The following is an 18,242-nucleotide window of genomic DNA, read 5'->3' as shown; positions in this document are numbered from 1 at the left end:
AGGAGAACTAATTCATGGTTTAAAAGTTTACATTTACTTAAAATTATGCTATTTTGTAAATATGGTTAAATAGGACACCAATACTTGAAGGAAAACATAGGTAATATGATTATAGAATGATTCAGCTGCAGGAGCATACATAGGTGAGTTGTTATTTGCATGTCCACAGAACAGAAGGGAATAAAGAGTTATACTACCAATGCCACAAAAAGATAAACAAGCAGCATTTGAAAACAAATTTCAATTAAATTTTACACTGTTGCTATTTCTCTACAAAGCAAGACAATTGTGAGTTGTGAGTTGCTTTTTCAATTTTTATTAATTTCATTTATTCCTTTATGATGGATCTTAAAACAAAGTATTAATAATTTAAATAAAATGAAAAGCGTTAATAATTTAAATGAAAATTTATATCAAAGAGGATGAACTTTTCAGGACCACTACACAGCTATATCCCATCTACAGTGATTATGCAACTTTATCTTAAAAATATTTTTTAAATAGAACATTTCCCTCAAAAATAGAATCCTACAGCTGAAAAGGACTTAAACATGTACTTGGGGTGTATGAAAAGACTAAGTAACAAAAATGTCCTGAGCCAAAACTCAGCATGGACTGCTGTAAACCAGACATTTACAGTGTCCAATAATTTGTTAACCATTTATGGCAATCCAGAAAACTGCATCTGGTACATTTTATACTTTTCCATTAAAATCACTTCTTCTGCCAAAAAATCCATGAAGAAATCCTTCAAAAGATTTGGCTAACAAAACTGTGTCTGGGAATGTATTTGGCCAATCTGCAATAAGACATTTTATGTTTTCTTGTATAAATAGAGAATACGAAGTGTTATTTTTTCTTTCTATAAAAGTCATTATTTACTCTACAACAACATTAAAGTGCTATTTCCTTTATGCAGCAATTCCATTTCAATTTTTTATCAAGTAAATTGCTTGCCAATACAACACTGCTTGATACTTAGTTTTCTCTCCGAGTTTAAACCCCTCCTGCTTTCTTAAGCAAGGTTTTAACAAGAAAATAAACAGTAATGAAGAACTTCCCATTTAAGAGCAGTATTTGCCTATGCCAAAGTTAATTTCAATCCAGGGTTTGTGAACTTTTGCTGTGAATGTCTGCAGTGAGACATAGACATACAGATCAGTCAATTCAAAAACAGATCAGTAGTTGTACATTATGTAGCAGCTTGAAATTTAATTGACCCTATAAAATTCATATGTGAACTCAGGAAGCACATCTATGATGCCCACTTGGATGCCAAATTGCACTTGGAGAGAAGTAAATTTAAGTAAGTACATATTCAAATATGTAGCAGAAAAGCAATAGACTGTTTTTTGTAGAGTTCTTGCTGGAATCTTGAAGATTTTCAAATGAGATCTCACACCATCTATCTGTCATAAGCAAGAATGCTTCAAGAAAACATCACTTAACACAAGAGTAAGACTTATTATCATTTAAAAAGGAATAGCAATAATTAGTTGCATATGTTGAAAGCATGAGTTACTACTGCACCCAGCAGAGATGGCAGTCACATCTGTGCAAGAGCTGCTGCCTCTATGTCTCTTACCAACTGCACACCTTTACCTCACTGTACTCCTGTATCTATGTCAAATATGGTAGCTACTTTGGAAAATCTGACAACATTTGGCATTTCACCAACTTTTAAAAAAGACACTTACAGAGCTAAATCAAGTGTCTTGGTATTTACAGGGAAAACCCCCAAAACCCAAAAAACTTCTACAAAAAACTTTCTACTTTTTGAGAAAGATGTCTAACAGAAGGTAAATATACTTTTTCATATTTGCTTTATAAACAAGAAAGTCCTCAGAATGTGGCACAGAATTAGTCCCTCATAGGATATGAATTTTGGTAAGTTTCTAGGAATACTACATTATCTCCTCAGCTGTTGAAATATTTTAAGTAGACATAAAAAAATGTACCTTCTTTCTTAAGTTCTTCAATCTGCTCTTCTTTGATGTCAAGCTGCTCAGTAAGCCTGGATGCTGCATCCAGAGCTGCATTTGCCTCTTCTAAACTCTCCTAAATAGAGGGTAGGAAAGGGAAAAAAAAAAAAAAAAAAGAGAAGCAGAGAGATCAATATCACATTACCCTAATACCACACACATCTTTCACAACAGATGAAGAGACTGCAATTACTTGTTCTTTCAAATAACTGGATTGTAAACACCCTCAGAAAATAGAGGGTCAGCAGAAAAATGCTATTTTGCTTGCTCAGTGAAGAATTTCAATCTAGTTTCACAAGGTTCAATTTCATTATTCAGCCCACCTGCAGTGATACAACTTTTTCTTCTAGGTTTTCTGCTTTCTTCTTCCATTCTGCACTCTGTTTTTGGTGTCTCTCCAGCTCTGCTGAATACATAGCCTTTTCTTCTAAAGAATTAAAAATAAGAGACAAAACAAAACTATCTTAATTTACAACAAGTAACTCTTCTTGGGATATGCAATTGCAAAACCTCAGCATTATCATATCTGGTCTTCACGAGATAGAGGTGGAATTCAAATTCCATAAATGTGATATTGATCAATAGTTTTCACAGAATTGGTTTTTTCAAGGTTTTTAATAGAGAAGAGATTCTGAAGTTCAAGCTATCAAAAAGGAAACGAGGTAACTAATACTTCAAAAGCACCAAAATATGGTAACTATTCAGCTGCAAAATACTTGTTGCAATCTTTGCTACTTCTTGACAAACCTTACCCTGTTGGAACTGCTCTAGTACCATCTGCAGGTTGGCCAGAGACAGTGCATACTGCTTCACTTGGTCCTGGGAGATGGTCAGCTGCAGCATGGTCTCATCTCTCTGCTTGGAAACGAGGTTTAACTGCTCTTGCAAAGATTCAACTTGCAGACTAGCCTGATGACTTAATGAAAACAAGATACATTACTTAAATAACAGAACTTATTACAGTGAAAATTAAATCCCACCAAAAAACATCTTACCAAAATTTTTGAGCACAACTTACAAAAATTATGGTATTTCCCCCCCGATTCCTCTTTAAAAAACAAACAAAACCAACCTAAAAAGAGATTTAAAAGAAGTCTGGCAACAAAATTTTGACAATCAAAGAAAAAAATCCTCATGAACTTCTTTTGTTTGAAATGCATTTTAAAAAAATCCTAGTTTTTGTTCATTATTATAACAGCATCTTAAAAAAAAAAAAAAAAAAAAAATCTGTATCTTCCTCGTTGTCTGCTTCAATTACTATGAATCAATAGATCTTTCTACCAGTTTTTACTTTTAACCCCAGTCTTCAAGAACTCAGTATATCTTCCTACTTACTAATGACTGAATGCTCCACTTAATTTCCCATTGTGCAAAGATATTCTAGCCTCCCAGATTCTGCTACTCATGAGAAATTCAGTGCATCTTGCTCTATATGTTTACACTATGAAGAAGGAAGTTCTCAGCAGTGTATACTTTCCATGGTTATCAGGCACAAAGTACAAATGTGTAAGTGTCTCTAAAGCAATTCACAAGGCATGACAGTCACAGACAATGCACATTTGTGCATTGAAGTATATAAAATAAGACTCTTTCAAACTTTAACACACAGCTAAATTGATGGGTTAAGGATTTTTTTCCTAGTTCTAAGCACCGTGGATGATGTAAGGTTTCAACAGTTGTTACTGAAAGGAGAAATACATTAAATTCTTGACAGTAGCCAAGTCTATTTCAAATCACCCTTGTGATTCTGAGTTACAAAAGTTTGTATCTTTTTGTTTTTTCAAGTGCTCAGTATGTTACAGGACAGCAGCTCAATACAATGGAGACATCAGCACCAGTTTAGTTAACTACGATATTTAAGACTACCTGGCATTCTCCACTGCAGTAGATGAAGATGCAAGTTTTTCTTCCAAAATCAAAACCTTTTTTCTTAGCTTGACCTCTCTGTCTTCTGCAGCTAAAGCCTCTCTGGTGTATGAGTCTTCCATTTCCAAAAGGTGATTCCTCAGCCTCTCCAGTTCCTGATTTAGGCGCTGCTCCTTCTCATGCAAATGCTGCACCTGTGTAGAACATACCTTAAGTTGCTTGGACTGCCACTTCATATAAAAAAAAATTAAGTAAAAAATGTAACACATCCACTGAAGCACACTGCAGGTGTATTAATTTTAAGCTTTTAACAAGCGACTGCTACTAAAATAATCAAAAAAATATTACAGATGCAATTTCTTATTATTTTCTCATTTATTTCTTGCAACTATAAATTATTTGGTGGTACCTCACTCTGGAGGGCACTGCTCTCCATTTGCTTCTGTTTGAGTGCTACCATCACTTGGTCTCTCTCCTGCTGAAAAGTAACAGCCTTTTCCTGCATTGATTTAACTTCATTTAACAGCTGATTCAATTCTCCTGTCTTGCCCTGTTGAAGACATAAACAAATATTTCAAACATGGCCAACAATTTTACCTGAGGCATAGTCTTTGCCAGGAAGAGTGTAAAGGTACAACTAATCTAACAAGGAATAGGGCAGGACATCTATGGCCTTGCAACACAGAAAAATATCCAGGAAGCATATTACTTTGAACTTGTCTAGTTTGAAGAGATAGTCATAAGTATGAATGTACATACCTGTTCTTTGTCTTTCAACAGCTTCTCAAAAGCAAGAGCTTTTTCCTTCATTGAGTGAGACTCAAACTCTTTCTCTTTCAGCATCATTGAAAATTGCATATTAGTCTCCTGAAGTGCACGGAATTCTGTTTCTTTTTCCCTGCACCTTGCAACTATTTTTTCATTTTCTTCTTTCAGTTTTCGAATATCCATTTCTAAAATTAAATTTCTTTCTTTTAGATTAGTTACAGCTTGCTTCAAAAGCTCATTTTCATTTTCTTTGTTACTAAGATTTTCACTCACAGAAAGTAACTGATCACTTTTAGATTTAATTAATATATCTTTTTCTCTTAGTGACTTCTGTAAGACATCATGTTTTTCTTTGATCTGTCTCATCTCTGATTCAGTTCCTTCTTGACTCTTTCTTTCAATCTCTGATGCTGTAGCAACAGAATCAGATAATCGCTGATTGTTTTCCTGAAGAATCCTGATAGTTGAATCTTTTTCTTGTAACTTTTTTTTCAGTTGTTCCAACTCATTTTGAAGGAGTTTAGATTCCTCATTAAGCGCTTCAGAAGGACTGCATTGAACACCTGAAAGCTGTGAAAAGGTAGCAGCTGTTGCCACAGATGGTGTTACCAAATCCAGTTTGCTCAGGAGAAGATCCTTAGTGTTATAAAGTTGTCCTATGCTGTGTTGAACTTGTGCTAATTCCTGACTAAAACTTTTCAGCTTTTTCTCATTCTGTTCATAACTCTGAATCAAGCCATTATAATCTACCTGCAGCCTTGAAGTACTATCACTTTCAACTGAAATTTGTGCTTGCAGCCTGTGCAACTCTTCCTGGAGGTGAGCTGACTCATGCTGCATGTTCTGGACTGTGGTTATTACTTGCTGTTTCCACTCTTCCATTTTCTTTACTTGCTGTTTCAGTTTATCACGTTCTTGCAGAAGTTCCTCAAACTGGTTACTGTTCACACCCCCTGCCCCATTATCAGCACCTGTACTGGATGTCTGCAAGACAGTCAATAAGGTTTGGCATTTTTGGCTTAGGGCATCGATTTCAATGTCTTTTTCTCGAATGATACGGGACAGATTCTGAATAGTTTCTCTAGACATGTCCTGACTGCTGTTGTCAGATCTACTGGATAACCTTCGGTTCTCCTCTTGCAACCTCACCAAAGCTGCTTCTTTAGCAGCGACCATGTCCATGATATTACGATATTCTGTTTTTAACTGACTGTTCTCCCTTGTCTTTTCACTCAGAACTGCTAGTACTTGTTCTCTTTCCAGTACATAAGCCTGCAGCTGCTGCTGAAGGGAAAGAACATCCTGTCTGTAGGAAGCTGAGGAAACCCTAGCATTAAGAGCTTGTATTTCTAAATCTTTCTCTTGAATGATCCGAGTAAGTTTACCAACTTCATCCTTAGACAACTGATCAATTTGCTGACTTAGAGAAATATTCTTTTCATTTAACAGCTTAATCTCCATCTCCCTTTCTTTGATACCTTTGACCAGTCTTTCAATTTCAGCTTTTGATAAGTCATGTTTTTCATTTCCATTTTCTCCATTAAGAGTCTGAACCTTGGTTTCCTGAAAAAGATCAGAAGCATCAGTCTGAATAATCTGTCTCTCTTTGTGCAACTGAGTTTTAATTTGTTCAATTGTTTTCTGCAAATTTTTGATTTCCTCATCTTTTTCTAAAAAGAGTCTTTCATGTGTGACATTCATTTGCTGACACTGCAATTTGGACTCATCTATTTCCTTTCGCTGCTCCTGCAGTGACTGCTGAAGTTTCACTGTTGCTTGATTCTGATCTTCTATTGTTTTTTTGTGAACTTTTATTTCTTCTTCAAGATTATTCTTTATCACTTTTAACTGTGTTACCTCACTTTCAAGTTCAATAATAATATCTAAAGTTTTAGGCTCAACCACAGGTGTAGATCTACTTTGCTGATCCTTTAGCCGTTCAATTTCTTCTTTCAAATGATTATTTTCTTCCTTCATGACTGCAAGACTTCTGTCTTTTTCCTCCAAGTTCTGTTTTAAGACATCCTGCTTTTTTGAAACTTCCATATATTCCTCAAGTTCCTGCTTCGCCTGTAAGGCTTGATTTTTGTATTTTTCAATGAATACCTCTTTCTCTTTTATGAGATCTGTCAACTGCTTTTGTCCTCCTAAGCTAGTAGTCAACATCTCTTTTGTTTCTTGATGGTCAAGCTCCATCTGCTCAACAGTCTTTTTAAGCTCAGCAAGCTTAAAGTCTTTCTCTTGATGAAGCTTCACCAGGCGCTCGTGTTCGAGCTGCAGGGCACTGGTATCCATACTACGCGCCTTTGACAGATCCTCAATAGTTTGCTCGTAATTACGTGCCTGTTCCAAAAGCCTCTTCCCTGTCTCATTTAATTCACTCTCTAACTGCTTTTTTTCCATTTTCAAAGCCTCCACAAGAGTGTCTTTTTCCAAATGAACTTTCTTTTTCTCAGAAATGGCATCACTTAACTCCTGTTTTAGTTCTTCAATGGCTGCCATCAGCTTTCCATTTTCTGTTCTGAGATTAGACAGAGATTTCTGTAGATCTTCATTTATTTGTTTGCCTTCTGAAACATCCTCCTGTAGTTTTGCAATTTCTACTTCTCTTTCTTTCAGAATCAGATCTTGACAAGTGTAGTTAGACTCCTCATTGTTTTTTTCTGTTAACTTGCTCAAGGATACACGAAGTTCCTCCTCTCTTTCTTTTAGTCTCTGCTGCAACTCTCCAATTTCTTTTTTACTATGTGAATTACACTCCTGGGCTTTCCTTAATTGTTCCTGAAGATCTTTAATATTGTCTTGTAGCTGCTGCTTAGTTATATGCAAATCATTAAGTGCATATGAACAGTGGCTTAGTTTTTCTTTCTGACTATCTAACTCTTTAAAAGCTTTCATCTTCTCAGTTTCTAATTCTGATACCTTCTTTCTTTCACAATCTATGTCAAGCTTCAGCTGTTTGATGATACTATCAGTTTCTGTGTGTTGCTTCAGCTGCTCTTTCAGTGTAATCATATGCTAGAAATGAACACAAAACAGAATTCATTAGGGTAGCAAAAGCAGCTGAACTATGCATTTCATTCACTTCTATCCTCTAAACAATAAAAAAAAATTGAGAGAAAACAATGTTTCTTAGTTGCCAACATAAGTAGGATCAACTAGTCAATGCTAAATTAATTAAAACCAAATATAAGAACAGATTACATTTCCCTACAAAAAAAGAAAAAAAAACCCACCACCCCTAAAAGAACCATAACTACCTAAATGAAGAAATCAAAAAAGACCTGTTTAAAAAAAAGAACTGTCAGAATTTGTCAAGACATTTGGAATTCAGCAAACATCCATTGCTAAAAAAAGGGTGGCATTACATTTAAGTTACCTGTATATTCTATTTTCAACTTTTTGTTTCAACTTTGGATTCATTTCATAGGTGATTCATTGGTAAATCAATAAAATTGAAAACACATGGCTTGCAGCTCAAATTACAGGTCAAATATACTGGAACTCTGACCAAGAGGTATAATTATATATAATTGGTGACTTTTTTATTTCAGGAATGCTCATATTATAAAGAACTTGCAATAAAGTAACTTAAATATTCAATATAATTAAAAATTATAAAGGAAAAAGTTTCAAAAATCATTGTAATGCATACTACCTAAGACAGATCAGAATATTACCAGGATAAATTTCATCAGAAGTGTTGCAATGAAAAATCAGGGACTATTTAATTGGACATCATAAAGTAACATCTCTTATGGACAGCTGACATGCTGTTATTTCATCTTGGTCTATAACAAGTGGGTTTTACTTGCACTTCTGAATTTCACATTGAGATGGTAGACAGAGAGAAATACTGGCCCCAAGTATTGGTTTTTAGACCTCAAAACATAACTTATATTTTCCTGCTATCTATGTTCAAAGATCAACTTAAAAGACAAATACACATACACAGAATTGAAAACATTTATTCAGCAGTTCTGTAATTAGTTGCAGTATTTATTACCTGAGTAGCTTCTTGATTCTGCTTGTCTAGTTCTTCCAACTCTGCTATTAATGTTTCTCTTTCTGCAACACTTTCATCTAATTCATGTTTTTTCCTTTCCAAATCTTGTCTTAACTGATTTATTTCTGAATTCTGATCCTCTGTATTCGAAGAAAGAATATTCTCATGTTTATGTTGTGCACTTGTCAGTTCCTTCTCAAGTCCCTCAAAATAAAAAAAAAAATTGTAAATATCAGACTTTATCTAGCTGAAATTACATTAGAATCTCTAAGCCTGCATAAATACTACCCCAGTTAAAAATTTTTTGCTGGGAAGTATTTCTCTCTACCATTCATACATACATATTTATTTCTTCATCACTTGGTTTAAGAGTGCATAAACTTCTGCACAAAAAGCATGGTATGGTAAGAAGTTATATCCACCTCCGAGGTATGGACTGACAGCTGGGATAAACTAACATAACTGCAAGAGCCACCCCAAACACAGCAGGCTGCATGGTGGGATGCAAGTTTTAATCAAGGGCATCTAAATAACATCATTATAAACAATGCTATGGGAACTCTTGAATGCATGCAAAACACAGAAATACTCAGTTGAAAAATGCTACTGGATACAAAGTAAAATAAACTAAATCTCTCAAGTCTGAGAGCTCATAAAGGACCAAGACAACAACACCAAGAACTAAAGGTGTGATATGTTCCACTGCCTCACTTCATCAGTAAGATGGAAGGCAGTATAATTATGAGCACTACACAGAAGAGAAATATTTCACAATTGGTAAGTGCCAAAACGGAAACGTGCTAAAGCAGAAGTGAAAAATGACATATTTTACAGAATATGCTATTAGTACTTTGAAAATGTGTGTTACAGCTTTCTAGGCAATAATGAGATAGGTAGAACTTGAATGGTTTTCCTAATAGAATACACTGTGGAGTTTCACAAGCAAAAATGTATTGTTTCTATAAATTCCACATATAATTACAGAATTAAACTACAATTATTTCTTTTTATATTACATTGTTATTTATGTAGAAATGCAAACGTTAAAAAAAACAACAAAACAAAAAACCAATTTAGAAATTGCTTTACCTGATTTAAACTGGAAAGTCTTGCTATTTCATTTTCTGCTTCTATAAAGGAAAATGAAATCAAATAGGTAATTTACTACTTTTCAAACAACAATAAAACAAAAACATTCTTCTACCTTGCCCAAATAGAACTCTGCTGCTCCAAGGAGAATAGTTTCACAGCATTTTGTGATGACAAGCATCAGTGCCATAGAAGACTCAAACATACCATCAGTCACCACACCTCAAAGCAGAGTATTACTCTCACAACTCAGCCCATATTAGGTGGACTTTGGCACTAGAGTTCATCAGTTATGAAATATTAAAGTATTGTCTACCTACAGATATGTTTCTTAAACAGGTATGTTAGTGTTTCCTTAAGGAGAAGATAGTAGCAACTGAGTATATTTATACATACACACAAAAAAATGTACTTTTTGAATTTAAACAAACAACTTCTATTGAGGCTAACTTAAAGACAAAAACCCCTACCAAACAGTTGGCAGACATGATTACTTCCCTAATCAGAAGCCCCTATGACAACCACATTAGTCCTAACAGGATTCTCTTTTCTGTTTCATCTTACTTCAATGGACAATGCTTTTCTAAAACAGCAATACTTTAAAGGTGCATATTCAGTTTTAAATTCAAAAATCAAATTTTGAGTTTTAGAAGTGAAAACTTGTAAAAATATACTAAAAAAAATAATAATAATAAAAAAATCATAGTACCTAACAATGCTTGCTGTAGGCTGACAACATCTTGTGGTAGTGATGTCTTTGATTGGAGCTGCTTCTGTTCTTTCAGGAGAGCATCTTGTTCTGCCACAGACCTTTGAAGCGCATCAAAGTCAGATTTAAGCTTTTCATAATCTTGTGCTATTTGGATTTTTTCTAGCTTTGCAAATTCTTGCTCTTTCAGAAGATTTTTGTTTTCTGCTTTGGCAGAAGATAATTTGTGATTTAATTTTCTTATTTCTTCCTCTAGGTCCTTTACAACCTGCAACTCTTCCACCTGTCCTCCATCTGGACTCTGAGCTTTTTTTTTCTGTTCAGTAATTTTAGGGTCATCCACAGCATCAGTGCTCACACCATCTAAAAGACAAAAGAGATTATTTGCATTATTAACCAAAACCATCACTCTAGATCTTGTACTTCTCTTCTTTCACCTCTTCTCCTGACAGAGGGAGATAGACTACAACAAAGACATGGTCATCATCAACAGAAAGCTTGGTTAAATAGGTTTAACATTTGGAGCTGTGCTATACATATTACTGGTAGGACAAGGAGCTTTTTGAATACTTTCACATGTGTGGCTCAAAATAGCTTTAAATATAAGTGTTGCAAGACATTTTGTTTGCAATTTAATTAAAATATACTTGATCTCCACCTCTCTTGGTGAGGAGATGACAATCTAATTTATCAGGATTTGGAATCTCTCAATTTTCTAAGAATAATTTATCAAATCCCACCTAATTAAGATTGATGCAAAATCCATTTATAATTTAATTACATTTCAAAGGTTTGCCAAATAGTTGTTACAGAGAAAAATTTGCTCCAAATAATTTGCTAAATGATGCACAAAGATTTTCAACTGAAGAAAAACATTTTTCAAAATTAACCTTTTTAAAGATCCATCATACTCTCATACTATACTGACATTCATATTTCTGTACAATCTTCTATAATTCCAGATAAGTTAGAGAGTACAAAAAGGCATCATCAGAAGAGTGCAGGGAAAAAAAAAGTTAAATGAAAGCACACTGCTTGTGAATTCACTTCTGTGTCAGTTCCAACACTTGACCCTGCCCTAGTCCCTATTATGTTGTCAGAGAGAATGACCAAAACAACAAGATAAAATATTCTAGTTCTTCAAAAGCCACTAATAAAAAATACACTAACAGTATTTATTTTGCAGATAAGTGGTGATGCAAAAGATAAGGGACTTCTGCCTTCAACTTCCTTAAATTAGTCCTGCTGGTGTATGTATGTGAAGTGAAAAAAACATATTACATCTTAACAGGCATCTGATTTTAAGGAATAAATTCCCTATCAGTGCTACCTTTAAAGTTAGAGAAGCTGTAAAAAAAAACCCAAAACTTCCCTTCTTTCCAAGAAGGGAATAGATCTCTTGTTCCAAAAGGAGAGTATATACTCTCTTGAAGTCCAAGTTTTACCAGGTGAATATAGAGGTTTACAGGCAAAGCTTATGTATTTGTGCAAGGAAGCCTCTTGAGGAAACCCAACTGGCATGACTATATTTAAGGAGGATAAAATACTTACAAGGCAACAAAAAGTTATTTGAGGGAACTACTGAGCTTCTACATTATAGTTATGCCACACACTAAGGTGTGGCCCTTATGGCAATGATAGAATCACAGCACAGTTTGGATTGGAAGGGCCTTTAGAACATCTCGTTTCAACACCTGCATCATCATGGGCAGGAATGCCACCCACTAGATCAGGTTGTTCAAGGTCCTATCCAATCTGGCCACAAACATTTCCAGAAATGAGGCATCCACAGCTTCTCTAGGCAACTTGTTCCACTGTCTCACCACCCAATATTTGGGTTTTTGTCAAGTAATCCAACTGGCACATAGTACTTCTCATAAAAGTTATTTTTTTACCCTGTTACTTTGTTATCTTCAATTCAGTATGTCTTACCCCTACCTACATTCAGTTTAAGTTAAAAAACCAACCCAGAAAGTGCAGAATTCAGAGCACAACAATTGGTATGTATGCAAAATGACCCTCCAGACTGATACATTCCACAGATGAAATGCTATCATTCCAGTGCTCAAGCCAACCAGAGTGAATAAAAGATATGGGACACATGCCTTAAGTATGAAGCTGAACTGAAATTGAAATTTAAATTCTAAACATGATGTATTTGATCTATATTGTACTGCTACATGCATATTCAGCATTCTAACCCAAATTCACCCCACATAAAATTGAACAGAAAGCATGTGGTAACAGAGACCTTGCTGTAACCGATTCTCAAGTTCTTCAATTCGCTCTTCATATTCACGCAGCTCTTCTCGGTGTCGACGACTTAACTCTACTAACTTCTGTCTGTGGGCATCCTGCAGTACTGACAGCTCATGCTGATGTTCATCTATTTCTTGACTTAAATTCTGTTTGAGCTCCTAAAAATATCATTAGAGAAACAAAATGGCAAAATACAGCACAGTGTCTTCTTATGTAAGAAATAGTACAATACAAAAGAAAGAAGTTTCCCCCAGTCTAATTCAATGATTTATTGAAGGATTTCTCACAGAAGTCAGGTTATTTGATCTTGGTTGATTGGGATTTTTAACACATGGAAAGAAATTCCTTTAAAAAATATGTTTACACAAATAGTATGCTCTCCACAAGAGCAAATACTAAACTAATGTAAATCAATTACAAGTCTTACATACAAAGTGGATACACTAGAATGCACTTTTAGTAACTTTCAAGGATGACATGTAAAATCTATATTTTATACCTTCAATGAAAAAAGGCAACATGTTTCTGAGAAGGGAGAAAATATTCTGTGTATCTAAAATACAGTTTCATAACTGATCAACAGTTCACAAGTGATTTGCCCTTGTAAATACTAATGTCACTGTTTCAAGCTAACATACTGTAATTATCAAATTATACAAACACCCTTTCTCAGAGTAACTGTTTTAAAATATTGTACTGCTGACTGAAGGGTTGCTATGCTACTACATGCCCCCATGCATTTTTGATATTGTTATAATAGTGTTAGTTAAAATATTTACAAGTCATGTGCAAAACCATACACCATTTACACCATACACAAAACCATGAAGAGTAAGGCACAAGAAGATTAGTTTGTCATCTTACCTTAACAACATTTTGTAGTTTGCATATTTCACTTTGTTCAGCATCATTTGTGCCTTGCACTTTGGAAGACTAAAAAAACCCAAACCATATATCCATATGAAAAATGTGATAAATATATGTATTTTTTTATCAAAGTGGTTCCTCTATTGATACTCAAAAGTAGAAAACAACAAAGCTAACATGCAGCAAAATAAAAATCCACTGTAATTCTGATTTTTAAAAAAATACATTTTAATGGAAACATTTTAATTTTTCATGGATTTTTATTATTACATTACTACATATAATGGGTAAAAATTTGGAGTGGCGGTGTTATTGCTCATAGTAGGACAACTGGGTTGTTTAGTTTTGAGTATTTTCACATGGGAAAAGTATATCTCTGAAATCAGGCTATACCTGAAAAATGGTAACTCATATCAGCAGCAGCTTGAAAGATTATATTTATTTTTGTCTCAACAGACCATGAATTATAACTGACATATCAAGGACTGGGAGAAGAGGAAGTATAAAAGCATCCAATTATCCAACCACTACTTTGAACAGTACTGTGCTATCAATAAAAATTAGTAAGATAGTCAAGAGGAAGGGAAGTATGTTTTTGAAAGGCTGAACAACAATGAAACCCTGAAGTAGCATTCTAGGTGAATTTTCATGGAATCTTTTACCTAACTTGACAAATCATGCACAAAAGCATAGCAAAAAAGCATTTGGAAGTTAGTCACTGAATGTGTCCTTAGTGATGCGACAGCAAAAAAGGTTTCAGCTTTTCCATCACAACATGAAATTTTTCAGCATGAACTTTCAAAAATCCACCAAATGCAACGAAAACAATAATTTGGAGGGGAGAGAGAAGGGCAGTGTGAAAGAGAAACCACTCACCACTGCAATCTGCTTCCAGTGGTCAACCTCTGATTCAAGCCTGGAAACTTCATTGGACAATCTGTTTATTTCTTGTTGTGACCAGATTATATCTCCAAAATCCATGTCATCTCCTTCAAAACCTGAGGAATGTCTGACCTCTGGAACATAGGAGGCCGATGCAGTGGCTGCTGGCAAAACACCAGCTCCCAACTGAGCAGTCTGAGCAGCTGTCTGTACTTTCTGCAGTTGTTCCTGTAGTGCATTCTGTCTGGCTTTTAGATGGCTGATTTCCACCTGGATATACAAAATAAAATGCATTGTTTGAATCAAAGAACATCAAAATACACTCTACTTTACCCTTTGTGGCCTTATGAAATGTGAACCAAACAACACCCCCATCACAAATAACTGATCACTTTCACTAAAAAAATGAAAAAACCTCCAAATATCCTCGTAATGGAGAAAAAAAAACAACCTGAGCTCAAGTGTTATGAAGTACCTCAGACAAAGACATAGGGTTTTTTTAGCAGCAAAGGTACACAAAAGCACTACAGCAATATCCAGGCTAACCAGTTATACAAAAAAATGAAATATATAAGAGGATATTAAGATATGAAAGTTAAACAATATATGATGATTTTCTAGTTATTTTTACTACAATTGATTTCTTTTATGCTTAACAACTCAATGTAGTGAAAATTTACTCACAATTAAGTGAAATTAGCTGCATGTAATTTTCTTGTAACAACTCTGTTACTGTATTTAACAAACAGAATTTCATACATCTCATATTTCTGCTTCCTCTAGTTCCCACATGAATTTGTGAACAAATCAGAAATTAAACTCCTTTTTGTGTACATCTCAGCATACTGGCAACTTTCTTCATTTAGGTCTATGAAATCTCATACAATAGGCTATAAAGCTGATGCTTCCATCACAAAGGGACCTTTCATTAATTTTGAAAGCTAGGTCTGTTCTCTTTAATTTTATATTGTTAAGAAAAATAATGATACCTAATAATTAATTAAGATAAATAATGATACCAAAAGACAAAATAATTGCTTCAAATGGGAATGTGTTCCTGTTGCCTTCATTTAAAGTAACTGAATCAGAAATAGAAAGCAGTAGAGTGTCTGTTCTCACAGTGATCCCAGAAACAACAGAAATTCTGACAGCTGCACGACATTCCCAGAACGTTTTCTCTTGTCTCAACTATCTCCTGACAGCTTGGCTTATATTACAGGATTTGATGAAATATGTCTTAGTCTACATTAACAAACCAAGAAGCCATAGCTGTGGCCAATACTTCTACTGGAAGAGAACAGACACTAGAACAAAGGCATTAAACAGCACAACAGGTAAGTTTATTGGACATACTGAGAAATTTTACTCTGTGTCTTACCTCTTTCTGTTGAAGCTGATTGCGGTACTCGATAGACAACTGCTTTATTTGCAGCTCTGCTGCTTCATGCTTTTCTTCTAAGTCACTACAGACTTTTTTCAGTCTATCATTCTAGCAAAAATGAGACATGAATGTTGGTAAACTCAGAACAGTCCTTAAAGAATCAGAAAAGCACAAAGCTACTGGACAGCAAAGAAGTTAAATTGTACAGATTTCTCATGTTACTTCATTCAAAACACACAGTAACAGCAATGTTGGGCCCCAACTCACGGTCATGTCCAAGCTTTCCATTTTTATATATGGCATGGACTCCACCTCACTTTCAGAAAAAAGGGCTGCCATGACCAAAGATAAATGCCAAGAATTAAAAAAGTCAGGGCTGAATCACATCTTAGCAAGATCCACAGGTAGAATTTAAGAACAGCCACAAAGCACAAACTGGAGCTAGTATCCAGCGTTTTCTCTCTGACCTCAGGCAAGAGCAGATGGCAAAAAACTAGAAAGAGGACAAAGAGGAACAGTTATGTCCCCAAAATAGTATCTTAACTTCACAATCCTCTTGAGGCCTGAAGGCATGCATGAAAATTGTTTATTTAGAGACATAAAGAAAGTCACAAGACCAACAAGTCCTTTTCAAGAGCACAGAAAGTCACTTTCCACGAGGGTACATGAGATTTTTAAGTGGTTTTGGAGAGGCATGAGCAGCCTATGTCAGAATGACCAAACAGCAGGACAACAGAGAGAGAACAGGACCAGGGAAAATGCCCCCTCTTTTCAGAGCCAAGCCTACTGCTGCAGTCCAAGTCCACCTGACAGGGCAGGAACAGTCACAGTTAGCAAAAGATGAAAACTTGCAGCACATGCATACACCAATAAACATATGTGTCCCTAAATAAAATGTGTGCTCCTAACTGTGATGGCAGTTTGGCACAAAAGCAGAGTCACATTCTAACACCACTGTAACCATTGTCTCTGGATTTACCCAAGGACAAAGAATTTCAGTGCAATATTTCAACTTCATGCAAAACAAATCATAATCACTGCATTTAATTACAAAATAATGATCTAAAATTTCTTACTTCAAGCTTTTGTGCTGCATTAATACTTTCTATTTCTCTGAGTCTAGAATTGGACACATGGAGTTCTGTTGCTGCATCTGAAAGAAAGTGAAAATTTTCATTTTAATCACAATCCTTTCAATCTGTTAAGAGCAGTTATTAATACATATCTTACTTCAGACTACTTTTATGTTCATTCCTAGGTAAATATCACAAGCTGTTTTTTATCAGAACACTGTAAGAATTATTTTTCAGACAATCTTTCTGCATCTAATTTAGTTCATTCACATTTAGGCTTTAAATCAAATAAAAACCCTAACAGATTAGTATGGATTTAAGCTTTAAAGTAAGGGAGATAAAGATGTTTTACTTGACTATTTTGTGTCCCTGAATCTGCTTCTCATTTCAGACTTGCTCCTGACCTAAAAGCTGTGTTTCTCTGTAATGCCACACGAAGTTTCAAAACAAGTATTAATTCCATTAAATACACATAACAGTGACTGAACTTTCAGGAAAAAAAAACCAAACCACCCACACCCAACAAAACATCAACCCCATAAGGCTCATTGTCTCTAAAAAGGTGATACAGCTACTATCCCAGTTTATTCAATAGAAAGAGCATGTAATTCCAGATATATTTTAATGATCAATTGTCCTCAAATTGACTGTTTACTCCTCCTATGTCCTACCTTTAATGGACAGAAACACCACATTTCCTTTTAGCAATGAGAAATCATCCTGAATTGACTATAAAGCAACCTTGACAATACTTCAAATTTTAAATTAGTACAATTTCCAAGTAAATACTATATTTCATAATCTCCCATGTGCTGTTTAAAACTGAGACAGCTCAAGCACTGTACAAGAAACAATCTGCACATGAAAACTGCAAAATGGAAGATGTGCAAGTCCATAATCCACAAACAACTGATGGGAGTCAAAACACTGAATATAAAAGATAATATTAAAACATACCAAATTTTAACCAATTAGGAAATTAAACCCAGACTGTAAGGAACTACTTGAAAAGTGTTGTTAAGGACATATTATTTAAAGGTTTTTACAAAAGAGTACTTGGATGGCACTAGAATTTTTACACCCTGGAGTCTAGTAACCCATATGAGTGTACTACCCTGAAATTTTTAGGAGACTGATGTTCACAGCAGTATCCAGCAGTGAAGCACACCTGGAAGTAACTACTAAACATCTGTACATCTCTTTTGCACAAACTCATGCACCAATGTGTGAGTTCACAATTTATCTTCCAAAAAAGCAAAACAAACACTCTAGATGACTGCACAGCTCAGGAAAATAAAATAACTTTACAAACTAACCTACTACAGACTTTGAAATTTAAAACATTTCTAAGTCTTTCAGA

At 34.8% G+C, this 18,242-nt stretch overlaps 1 protein-coding gene across 2 annotated transcripts in view; it reads right to left on the bottom strand.

The window, feature by feature from the left end:
- Nucleotides 1-18,242, bottom strand: part of TRIP11 (thyroid hormone receptor interactor 11) — a 28,173-nt gene that overhangs the window by 8,287 nt on the left and 1,644 nt on the right. Inside the window, exons 2-15 of one of the 2 annotated variants that reach the window (XM_071426589.1) lie at nt 16,886-16,962; nt 15,807-15,917; nt 14,423-14,698; nt 13,544-13,612; nt 12,672-12,837; nt 10,421-10,783; nt 9,712-9,752; nt 8,623-8,826; nt 4,608-7,634; nt 4,258-4,398; nt 3,849-4,042; nt 2,735-2,898; nt 2,306-2,409; nt 1,959-2,058 (exon numbers count right to left, since the gene is read on the bottom strand). In XM_071426589.1, coding sequence (XP_071282690.1) covers nt 1,959-2,058; nt 2,306-2,409; nt 2,735-2,898; nt 3,849-4,042; nt 4,258-4,398; nt 4,608-7,634; nt 8,623-8,826; nt 9,712-9,752; nt 10,421-10,783; nt 12,672-12,837; nt 13,544-13,612; nt 14,423-14,698; nt 15,807-15,917; nt 16,886-16,962 — 5,037 coding nt within the window. The remainder of the gene's footprint in view (nt 1-1,958; nt 2,059-2,305; nt 2,410-2,734; nt 2,899-3,848; nt 4,043-4,257; nt 4,399-4,607; nt 7,635-8,622; nt 8,827-9,711; nt 9,753-10,420; nt 10,784-12,671; nt 12,838-13,543; nt 13,613-14,422; nt 14,699-15,806; nt 15,918-16,885; nt 16,963-18,242) is intronic. The other variant, XM_071426590.1, reaches the window with a different exon arrangement.

This window comes from Agelaius tricolor, unplaced genomic scaffold (genome assembly GCF_023055355.1).
Source record: "Agelaius tricolor isolate 1412-34295 unplaced genomic scaffold, bAgeTri1.0.p SCAF_5, whole genome shotgun sequence".
Classification (NCBI taxonomy): domain Eukaryota; kingdom Metazoa; phylum Chordata; class Aves; order Passeriformes; family Icteridae; genus Agelaius; species Agelaius tricolor.
This window is presented reverse-complemented; position numbering and strand designations above follow the sequence as displayed.